The sequence below is a fragment of the Carassius gibelio genome, chromosome B13, assembly GCF_023724105.1.
Source record: "Carassius gibelio isolate Cgi1373 ecotype wild population from Czech Republic chromosome B13, carGib1.2-hapl.c, whole genome shotgun sequence".
NCBI classification, from domain to species: domain Eukaryota; kingdom Metazoa; phylum Chordata; class Actinopteri; order Cypriniformes; family Cyprinidae; genus Carassius; species Carassius gibelio.
Genome location: NC_068408.1, coordinates 18,735,128 through 18,747,523, shown reverse-complemented (window position 1 = coordinate 18,747,523; position 12,396 = coordinate 18,735,128). Strand labels below are relative to the sequence as shown.

Below are 12,396 nucleotides of genomic sequence, written 5' to 3'. Positions count from 1 at the left end.
AACCACTGTCTGCTGCTCTTCACCAACAGGGGGCAAATAAAGATGTGTTGCAGGTATTTCTGTTTTCTGTTTTTTTTTTTTTTCCTCTAGATTATGGATTATGAGCATTCATAATGTGCTTAGATGACTCGGTAGAGTATTTTTGTTCATTGAACAAATACATTTTTAGCCCATAAATTACTCATGCTCTAGTCATCCTGGTGTACAAGACTTTTTTCTTTTAGACAAATCCAGTCAGAGTTATAATTTTTTTTTTTTTTTTATCTTTCAAGCTGTTTAATGGCACTCAGTGGGAGTTGCAATGCATCAGTCCAAAAGAAGTTAAATAAAAAACACCCATCAAAAAAAAAAAAAAAAAAACAGTCCTCCTGTAGCGAATCAGTGTGTTTTTGTAAGAAAAATAACCATATTTAAAATGTAATAATCACTTTAATCTAGCTTGCGCTCACTGTTGTAAACTGAAGCAGCTCTGGGCGGATGACGTACTGTATGAGGTCGGCTGGATTCTTCTGAAAGAAGAAAGTCATATACACATAGGATGACTTGAGGGTGAGTAATTTATGGACTAATTTTCATTTTTGGGTGAACTAACCCTTTAACACTGGCAAACCAGTATGTTTATTTCTTGAAACAGTTTGTTTGTACAAAGAGCACCATACACTGGATTTCCTGCATCTGTAATTTTCAAAAAATCTTTAGTCTCAGAAAGTAAGTATTGTAAAATTGGATAGCCAAATTACTTAGTCATGTTGTCAAATGTAACTGTGTACTCTGCTAGTTTTTCCTGCTGGTTCCTTTTTGATACTCAACAAAACGTACAAGGCTGAGCTTTTTCTTTATGACATATCAGTTCAGGCCCGGTGCCACAAGGGGGCAAAAGGGGGCAATGCCCCCACAGATCTGACTTGTGCCCCCTCTGTTTAATTTTTGTATTCATGGTTAAAAATAAAATGTTCAACCTTTTGAGTTAAATAATAATTTAACCTTATCCCCATGGAATGTAGAATGTTCAGTGTTGTAACTTGTGACATCACTGCCAGATTCAAACGTCTTTCGCATTGGTTGGCGCTGAGCCAGATACGGACGAGCTCAACGCTGTCATATCACAACTATGCAGTGTTTTCAACCTCATAATGTTTATTTTAGATTTCAGACATTTAAATACACATAAGCACTGGTAAAACAACAGCCTAGATTTGGAGTTTGTAAAATACACACTGATGTCTGTGGAAGCAAGTGCTAGTGTCTCGTTGGTTGGCGCTGAGCCAGAGACGGACGAGCTCAGCGCTGTCATATCACAACTATGCAGTGTTTTCAAACTCATAATGTTTATTTTAGATTTCATACATTTAAATAGGCTACACATAAGCACTGGTTAAACAATAGCCTACATTTGGAGTCTGTGAAAGCAGCAAAAACATATATAATTTGCCGACGTGTGTTTTTCATATCAGATAAACACAGTGGAAGTAACGTTAGGCTAACTATAAAGATTACTCTATTGTTATAAAAAATTTTAAACGACCAAACACACTCACTTACACATATTTGAGAATCGGAATATAGGATAGTTGATGACATGGTAAGTAAGTTTTTGAATATTCAAATAAAAAAGGAAAAACTAAATGCAGGATAGCCTACATCTGTTATACAGTGTTATTATTGTGGCTGCGGTGTTTCACGTGACAAATATGACGCGTTGCCATGGAAACATTAAGGGGGGGACGTTCTAAAATAACTGTCGCCCTCAAAAAATCTTTTAGTTAGAATATTTTAAACTTAAGTGATTCAGTGCCAAATCAAGGAGACTGCAGCTCTTCTAAAAAGGTATAGGACATGATCTATCATCATAACACTGTTTAAAATTGACTAGTCTCTGGTTACCTGCAGTTGCATATGGAGTGTTTTAGGGAGCGCTGTATTTAAAAATCTGTTGTTGCAAAGTGAGATCTCAGTGGCCTGAATCAGTTGTAACCGTACAAATGTACAGTACACATTACTGTATAATGGGATACTGATTACAAGAGATGGGACATGATTCACAAATACGCATTTACATATGGTCTGACAACAAATAATACAATGTCATTGCAATCGAGCATTGCGTTAGTTCAGTCAGGCCATGTTAGTCACGCTTGCATCAGCTGACAGTCAGCTGTTCCTGACGTTTACCAATCCAGTCTTGACACCTATCACCTGCGGTCTATTTAAATCCCCATTATTCAGTGTCTCTCCATCGCATTGCTGCTTGCAATTAACTCCCTCCCCCAACCCCAACTCCACCAACTGAACCTCATATAATTGTGAATTGTAATTATATATGCTTATAATGGTTCTGTTCTGTACCCCAGGGGGGTTTGTATTGCTGCTCTCCCCGCTCTGTCCAAGCATGGCTGCATGGACAGGCGTGTGGAGTGTTGCCCAGAAAATAACCATACCGCCAACACTAACTGTATGCAATTATAATTGTCATAAATATACTTGACGGAAGTGGACCTGATTGAAATATAGAAAAGAAAGATACAAGACTCTCTCCCGCTCTTTGTATACATGTTTGTGTAACAGAATATGCCTGTATAAAGTATATTCACTGTATAATGTAAAGTGCAAGTGGAGTACTCTATGTAACATTACAGCAAGTATACAGTATTACCATAAAGTGCACATTGTTGAATTAGCTGTTCTGCCTATGAAATGCTTGAATGACTGAGGAAATGGTTATTTTTCCAACTTTCAGCTGCACCTTTACCACTCTTAACGCTCTTTCAAGAATTTATCTTCCAGAATCTGGCAGACAGAGATAGGCACAAATACATCAAAAGATATTTAGTTACAAATTAAAAATACTTTACTTAAAATACAAACTACTGGTGTGAGAAATGTATTTAATTAAAATATAAGTTAATTTGAAATTTGTGACCCTGGACCACAAAACCAGTCTTAAGTGTAAATTTTTCGAAATTGAGATTTATACATCATCTGAAAGCTGAATAAATAAGCTTAGTATATGAAAATATTTGACCGAGATACAACTATTTGAAAAAAAAAACACACAAAAAAAAAAAACACAAGAGAGTGCTGTTACATTTAAATACAGATACAAAAAAGATAAGTGCTTTCTCCTCCTTAAACAACTTATAAATAACATATTTATAAACAACATGTTCTTTAACCCTAACACTTGACAATATATCCAAAATATATCCAAATATGGATAGAAATATCCATATTTCTTCTAATTTCTGTTTACTTGAATACCATCAAACACTTCTGCACATACATTTTACATGTTTCTTTATTGCTCCTTTATCGTTTCTTTATAAGCTTGTCAAAAATTAAGCAGTCCCGCAAAACTGTATGGTAATACCACCTAGTTCTACTCAAGAGAATGGCTCAAGCTATTTCACGGTCAACAGTAAAGATTAACTACTGAAAATATTGATATTTAGATGTAGAATACAGAAACCCTTGTTATTAGCGACATCAGTGTCTGTTAAGTGAGCTGTGATCAGTATCTTATTGCTCATGCTCTTGCAAACACTCCATTGTAGGCCTATAATGTGAGCCAGCAATGGCCAGTGGGATTAATCAACATCATGTCGACAGGTGAAGTTCATTAAAATTACACTGTAATGACAGTTTCCCTTGGATTTTCCCAGAAAAACTCATTCACATAATAGTCTACGGGCTTACAGTTTTTCATCATATGCTGTTCAGACATTGGCAATAATATTTATTTAAATGCAATACTTGAAAAACAAGTAGCTACCTTTTGCCAAGCAAGCTAATGTCACTTGTCATATAGCAAGTAGTTCTGGAGCAGCTTTTTCTTCTGTCCTGTAATAACATTCAGTGAGCAATATCTGATAGTATTTTTAGATTTGCAGTGAGCCCCAAAACAACTTTTTTTCTTTTTTTTTTTTCAAGTTGTAGGATGGAACCATGGATGAATTAAAGGTTAATTTCACCCCAAAATGGAAATTCTTTAATTAATTACTCACCCTATGGTCGTTTCACACCCATAAGATCTTCATTCCTTTTCTGAACACAAATGGAGATATGTTTGATGAAATCCAAGAGCTTTCCCACCATAGGCAGTAATGCAACTTATATATTTCAAAGCTTAGAATTGTAGGAAAGTACTTCATGTGACTTAATGATTTAACCTCAGTTTTATTAAGCAACACGAGTGTTTTGTTTGCACAATAAAACATAAATGTCTGCTTTATTTATGAAAATATTGATCTGCATTGTGTGTTCACGAAACCATTAAAACGCATTTTTGCTGTGTTAATGCTAAAGAAGACTTGCTGCAACACGATGCACATGAGTGAGTGTTCATTAAAGTACCACAACACGTATTTGGACGTGGTATGGATTGGAATGTGGTAAATTATGTTTGTTTGTTTTTTGTGTGTGTGTGCATAAAAAGCACTCACATCATTTAATAAAATTTGTTTACTTAATGACATTCTTTGGGCCCTATTTTAACGATCTGAAACGCAAGTGTCAAAGCGCGAAGCGCAAGTAAGTTTGTGGGCGGGTCTCGGCGCTGTTGCTATTTTCCCGGCGGGATAAATGGCTCTTGCGCCCGGCGCAATTCTAAAATGGGTTGGTCTGAAGTAGCTTCATTATTCATAGGTGTGGTTTGGGCGTAACGTGAAATAAACCAATCAGAGCGTCATCCAACATTCCCTTTAAAAGCAGGTGCGCAAGTTCCATTATGGATTGCTATTATTATGGCGTATTTACCTGGCGCACGCCAGGAGCGGTTCACAGCCGAGGAGACTGATGTTCTTGTAAGAGCAGTGAAAGACAGAGAAGTTGTGTTGTATGGGGATGGGAGAAACCCACCCAAAATAGCGTCGGTTAAACAGGCGTGGGAGGAAATAGCCACAATTGTTTCATCGATTTTTTTTTCCTGGTTCTTGACGGACAAACCAATTTGTCAGATGTCCATAAATACATATATGACCTCAAACAGGTCTGATCCTTAATTACTACAATTAGCCTGAATAATTTGTAAGCTAGATTTATGCCTATGTTTTCACATCTTCGTGGCACACCACAATGATTTCCGTCATCTCATGTGTTAATATTTTTTTTTAAGTGTAACAATTTATGATTTCCAAAAATAACTGTTGCATCTGTGTAGATTACATGAGCAAAGTGTATGCGCGTTGTGCACGCTATACATTTTGGTCAAGCGTGCGCCCTTAAAATAGCATAATGAACAACGCGCAACGCGCCACTGACTTTAGACTAGTTTTTTTCTGGTCAGTGGCGCAATTGTTTAATGGTACAGCAAAATAGCACCAGGGATTGTTTGCGCCGGAACACGCCTCCTTTTTTGCGCTGAACCGCCCAGGGAGCGCAAGTTCATTCACTAGTTTAGCGACGTGCTTCTGTGGAGGGAAAAGCGCGCTTTGCGCAGGTGCAAAATAGGAATGACACATGCGTCGGTGTACAAAGTCAATTGCGCTGGGTGCAAGATAGGGCCCTTTATGTTTACTTAAAGACATTTCCTACTGTTCTGGACCTTGAATGTATAAGTTCCATAACTGAATGTAGAGGGACAGAAAACACTCGGATTTCATAAAAGATATCTTAATTTATGTCCCAAAGATGACCAAGGGTCTACAGGAGTGGAATGACATGAAGGTGAGTAATTACAGATTTATTTCTTTATTTTTTAGATTAACTAAACCAGATCCAAAAGGTTATAATATGATTCACTGCATGTAGGCAAAAACTATGATAGGCTATAGTTGGCAGCACTATTAACACAGATGAAGAAAGAGCTTTATTGCCAGGTATGTTTACTCATGCAAGTAATTGTTATGGTGATAGAGGCTTCCACAGAACAAACAGAATGACAGTGACAAGACAAAGCACAGATAATAAAAATAGAATAAGTAAATAGGAAATAATAAGATATCAAGTTTTTTGAAAGAACACAATATACAAAATATACAATATTTTATGTATGTGTACAGGTGTATTCTGTGAAGGAAATAAGGACATTTAAATGTTGTTGTTTTTTTTTGTGAAAAAGGATTTTGTATTATCTGAGAATAAAATTAACTATACTTTATTATTTATTTTGAGTATTTTAAATACAAAATCTGAAAACATTTAATTTAAATTAATCAAATCACATTTTACAAAATATGTATTTACTAATTAAATAGATATTTCAAATACATTTAATTAAAATACTGCCCAACTCTGTTTTAAGGACTGAAAATGAACTCCCAAAACTTACTGCCAGATTCTGGAAGATAAATTCTTGAAAACCTTGTACAAGAGGATGTGATGCTGGTCCTTCAGGACTCATTCTCAATGTATCTGTCTATAAAACCTGTGATGTATTTCACAACACTTCAGCATATTCTCATTAAGGAAGGGTCATTTTGTAAGGATTTTTTAAAAATTATTATTATTATTATTATTATTATTATTATTATTTTTTACCCGAAGTCTTTGAGAACCTGACACTTTGCACTTCTGGAAACTGCAGGTAGCTTGCAGTTTTGGAAAATGGTTTCTCTGGAAACTAAATGGTTCCTAAATGGTTTCACACTTATTTCTTAATTCTTTTGTAGTTAATGGGTCTTTTCTTCTCCACCAGTTTGTTCTGACCGTGCTGACCCAATGATCATTTTGCTGTCCAAATGTCATGGCCTAAAGGGGTCATATGATGCGATTTGATGCGATTTCATGTTTTCCTTTCTCTTTGGAGTGTTACAAGCTCTTGGTGCATAAAGAAGATCTGTAAAGTTGCAAAGACTAAAGTCTTAAATCCAAAGAGATATTCTTTATAAAAGTAAAGACTCATTTACGCCCTCCTAAAATACTTTGTTTAAACACCCCCCCCCCCCCCCACATCTCTACGTCACTGTGTGGGAAGATTTGCATAACTCCGCCCAAATGTTCATGCTAAGAAAAAAGGCGTATCTTTTATTCTCGCTGTTGCCGCTGGCGCCATTTTGTGTGTTTTATTGTGAAAGCAAACTACTTTGTTTGGCCTTCCAAAAGAGGAGGATATTTGCTTTGTCATGTCATGCCTAGAGCTGATCCGTGCTGGTCGCTAAGGAAATACATAAACTTTGCACTGTGGATCGCCGGATCGGCTTTTACCGTGGATGAAGTGGAGTCCAGCTCGCGGTCGTCACATGTGGTTGACGCATACCCTGGCCACTTCTTCGTGGAATCCACCGGCCATTCCTTGCTCTAGCCGCCGGCTGCCACTTACTCAGGCCCACTTGCCGGAAGTTCCTCACTCTTTGCAAGGACAGTCTGGTGCTTTTGACTTACAGTCTGTATGTGAGTGGTCTCAAACTCAATTCCTGGAGGGCAACAGCTCTGCAGAGTTTAGCTCTGACCAGCTCCAAATCACACCTGCTTGGAAGTTTCTAGTAATCCTGAAGACCTTGATTAGCTGGATCAGGTGTGTTTGATTAGGGTTGGAGCAAAACTGTGCAGAGCTGTGGCCCTCCAGGAATTGAGTTTGAGACCAATGCTGTATGTTTTCTAATATTTAAAGGATTTGCCACTGATGATTCAAATGTGAGTTTTGAGCCGTGTTGAGCAGCACTTGTTTGTTGTTTCTTCGATCACAAATGCAGACATGGTATTATGCTTACGCGGCGCGACATGCAATGCAACATGTAAAAAGACAGTATTAGTCATTATAATCAGTAATTATGTACCCACTGGATGCAACAAGTGCCTCGTTTGTAATGGGTTTAATTGTTTTTGCTTTGTCTCACTGGTGTTCTGACCCGGACATGCATCACAGTATGGTGAGGGGTGTAACATTTTTGTCAGACACTTGAGGCATTCGGGCAATCACAATGCACTGGATAGCTGGCCAATCAGAGCACACCTCGCTTTTCAGACCGATGAGCTTTGTAAACAACTATGTGTTTCAGAAAGCCGGGCATAGAGGAAAAACAATAATGTACATTATGTAGAAAGTAATGTGTTTTTTGAATCTTAAACCGCATAAACACATTTTATTACACCAAATACACAAAATTATGCTCTTTTTAGCAATATCATATGAACTTTGCAAATTCTAGTATTGCATTAGTATTGTATCCTTCTCATGGACATTTAAAAGATTTTGACTTTCAATCTGAGTAAATTTCTTTTTTGGCTCATTTTATCTGCAGAAGAAAACCTGCTAAAAAAATCTGCACCACAATATAAGGAGTTTTTCATTCCAGCCTTCATGGACAATTATATTTCACTTATAAATGATTGAATACAAAATGAATAGTAATTATTAAAATGGATGTGGTTTGGAATTGGTAAATGTGTTCTTTCCAATTGAGATGCACCTCTGAGCAGAGAGCTGGTAGTGATCATTGGTTGATCTAACACTTTACATTCCCCTTCATTAATCAAATGGGTTAAATGCAGAGCACAAATTCTGAGTATGGGTCACCACACTTGGCTGTATGTAACATCAATTACACTTTTCCACTTTCACTTTCATTAGTCAAATTCAAGCTCTACCTGTGAAAAAAAAAAAAATTCTGATAGAAATGTATGGAAAGTATGATTGACTGTTTATGTTAACATACATGAACTAATTCCTAGTTATTTTGTGGGGAAAGACTATTCAACCAGTATTATATATTTTAATCAACAACCACAGCATTGTTCAAAACAATGAGAAATTGCTTTTATGATGTGTACAGGTGACTAGATGACGTGGAGGTTGAACAAGTATTTTTGAGAATTTTAGTAAATTTAGTGCCTAAGAAAAACTGAAAAAAATATTAGTATGTAAATAATGCTAGAATAACACTATTTTAATCTTATGATTTCTATTTAACAATAGTTTATTATTTTGTTAAAAAAACACAGATTCTAACATCATTCAACACCGAAGATTCATCTTTATTGAAAAAAATAAAATAAAATAAAAAAATTAACTAAATGAAAAGAAAAACTATTTCAATTGGGAAGGGCAATTATGCAGTTTCTCACATACAAGAATGAACAGAAATTTAATTTCTCGATTTTGAAATTGCACATTAAAGTACATCAAGGGGCTGTTATACAGAACCATGAAGTTTAGGTTGTGCTCGTGTTACATCTTGCACAGTTGCAGCTTGCACACTCTGTCTTGCAATATACTGTGATGAATTCATCAAATCATGTACCTTAGATTCTAGAATCATCACAGCATAAATTACCATACATTGTAATAACTGTGCAAAAACACTTTAGGACTAGTGTACAAAAATATGGTCCAACTTAAATTAAACTTTCTCACATCATTTCAACTGAAAAGGAACATTTATAGAAGTAACAGATGGACATATATCTGCTGCTATGACCTGCATATGAATTAGTCTGCCGTTTTATAGATCACTTAGCAATGTGGTTTAATCTTTGTTGCATGTGTGGCATTTCTGGATATCTACTCTATGCCAATAAAATTCAAATTCACAAAATGAGCATATACAGAATTTGAAAACAGAAAAAAATTCATGAATGCTCATACTAACAAACATACCATTTGAATTTGTTTTAAAAATATGTTAAAGACAGTCTACCAACAGCTCATATCAAACTGATGCCTTTTAAATGAAATCCACCTGACAACTAATAGTTGCACTGTGATATTTTCTATTTTTAAGATTTAATTTGTTCGATAAAAGAACGGTAGAGCTTTAAGATCTAAATCTATCTTGTCTTTCCCTTACAGCAATAATTTCACATTATTCTTGATGATGCTTGATTATCTTGATAGACATGCCGCTCCACTGCAATTCATTGATGAGGTCAGTGCTTTTGCCCAGGGAAGTTTTTATGAGATTATTGAGAGTCTTATCTGTCTGCCCTTACTGCTCCTCTCTGCCACAGGCTAACCTTTACATTGCTTTCTTTTACCTGAAGATGTGTCATTTCACCTTTGGCTTGAGTTATGGCTGGCATGATAGACACAACCTCTGATGGAGGACAAATGCAGCATGTTTTAAAGAAGGTCTTAAAATCAAACTACAGGTAGCAGTCTTAAAAAAATGCTGGAGGAAAACAACTGCATGTAAAAAAAAAAGTAAATACAATATAATGCAGCCATTGACCATTTCTCAGAAATGGGTCTATTAGGACTGATCTATAAAACTCAGCAGACCACTCTTGTTTTTTGACAGGATTTGGATTAAAATCAGCAGAAGCAGGTCAATTATAATGCAGTTTCTTCTTTGTGGTGTTTTTCTATAAATCATTTAAACTATCATGGGTTGGTTCTGCAAAACAATACCGTCAACATGCACAATTGTGTGAACTGGGGGTCAGAAAAAATCTAAATGAAAAAACAAACAAACAAACCAAAAACAATATTGGAAACAAAGAAACAGCTTCACCAAAGATTCATTGTTAATTTTTCTTTTCTTACCACATTTGGTTGTTAATTCACAGAAGTATTATGTCCCAATTCAAAGTAGCATACAGACTCATAGTGACTGCTGCTCCCACCCACCTTCCCAGAAAGCAGCAGATCATTTCATAAGAATGAAAAGAAAACAACACAAAAGCTGGCCAAGCCAGCGGTCTGTTATCCCGTGCAGGAATCTCCTCTGTCCATCCAGAGAGGTGCCAACGGTCTGTTTGTTCATGTTGGGTGGTGTGTAGTATGATGTGCTCTGTTCCATTAGCTTATCTTTACTCTTATCCAAACCCAAATGAAGGAGTGAATGCACCGAGGCACAGAAAACAAAATGCAGATTGCGCCACAATTGGACAGACACATCAAATTCTTCCAATCGATGTCTTGGAGGCAGTGCTTAACTATCAGTTACCTCATGCCTGGATACGATTAGTGTTTAGAAGTTAAGTCCAATTGTAATCCACGTTCCACTGTTTTCAAAGGCAGATGGAGCCATATTCCTTGGCAGGGTAGAGGACAGTGACTGGGATGGTGATAGTAAACACAGCTGCTGCAGTGGCAGGTGCAAAACACAAGATTCTGTGTCGGACAAGCTTAACTTGACTGGAAATGAGTGAAACAAGTTGAAATTTTTTTTTTTTTTTTTTTTTTTTTTACACCAAGCATAGAGTCTTTAAGGATGTGGAGCTGATATGTTTCAAAAAAAGTCTCACTCTCATTCCCATATTCCTTTTTTTGTACTTGGCCACCAGTCTGAATTCATATATTTATATCCATTTATATATATTTATGTATATTTTTTTTTTTACAGTTAAAAACACCATGGAGATGACTGACTATTTGGTTTCTTTTTCTAAGTTTCTCCTTAAATAAATGCATATAAATAAATGATCTTTTCACATGTTTGAGACTGTCACTCTCCCAAGCTACCGCACACACCACGTCCTCAGAAGTTCAATCGTAGCTTTTAGTGGTATCCCAATATTGGCGGAGTATTCTGAAGCCCCAAAACACATGGGACATTTGTGGTTTGTCCTGTCAAAACCTTTTCATTGGCCAGGCTTTGTGGCATCTTTGTGCATGTCTCTGGGGCTCACTAACTGAGTCTCAGTGGGCCCAAAAGAGGCCGCTCCCCCTTGTCCAGCCGCATTTGCTAAAAGGATGCACACAGTCTCTTTGGCCCCCTGAGGTACGGAGCTACTGATGTCCTCCTGTTTCCTCTGGGCATGTGCTAGTACTCTAAGCTGTTCCTGAGCCTCGTCCAGTAGTGAGGCCACTTTCTCCTGTCTACCAGCCATTCGGTTGGAGACCGTTATGTTGGACTGTTGATCAACGGCCGAAGCTTCCGCTGTGCTTTCCAGAGGACTAGAACGGCTGCTTCCAGCAGTAGGGGCAGTTTGCATACACAAGACCTCATCCTGGTAGGAGTGGACAGAGGGGATGATTGGGATAGAGCAGGGACGGTAGGGAGCAGGAGGACTTTGGCTAGAGCCGCTCGACCTGAGGCTCCTAGCACACCTGTGGTCTAAATGGCTGCTCCAAGATTTTGAGGATTGTGAGGCTTGCATATTGTAAAAGGAATCCTGTTGTAGGTCGTTACTTGGCCCAGAGAGGTTCCTGTAAAGAAAGAGGAAAAGATGACAGACTGTAATATAGGGGGATTAAAGAATACACAGGGATATATTGACAATGATTAGAGTGCCAAGAAAGAGGTTTGTCGAATCTCAAATATGACTGACACATATTCTGAAAGCAGAATAAATCTAAAATTTGTAATTTCACCAAACAGATTTGTGAAAATAATGACTGGTTCAAACAGGTTTCCAAATACTCTGTTGCTCCTGTTGATAGCAAAGTCCTTTTTTCAAGGAAAGACAGTTCACTAAACAGCCATATTGGCTACTCTTCCAGGCAGCTATTTTGGGCATCCGAGACCAACTATGCCTATCTGCCTGAATGTGGAAATACTGAACTATCAAAAACTTAAA

At 37.1% G+C, this 12,396-nt stretch overlaps 1 protein-coding gene across 1 annotated transcript in view; it reads right to left on the bottom strand.

The window, feature by feature from the left end:
- Window positions 1-8,902: 8,902 nt before the first annotated feature.
- The window catches only part of LOC127969979 (pro-neuregulin-3, membrane-bound isoform), a 334,295-nt gene continuing 330,801 nt past the window's right edge, over window positions 8,903-12,396 (bottom strand). Inside the window, exon 9 of the mRNA XM_052572139.1 lies at window positions 8,903-12,025. Within this exon, the coding sequence (XP_052428099.1) occupies window positions 11,458-12,025 (568 nt within the window). The 3' untranslated portion in view covers window positions 8,903-11,457. The remainder of the gene's footprint in view (window positions 12,026-12,396) is intronic.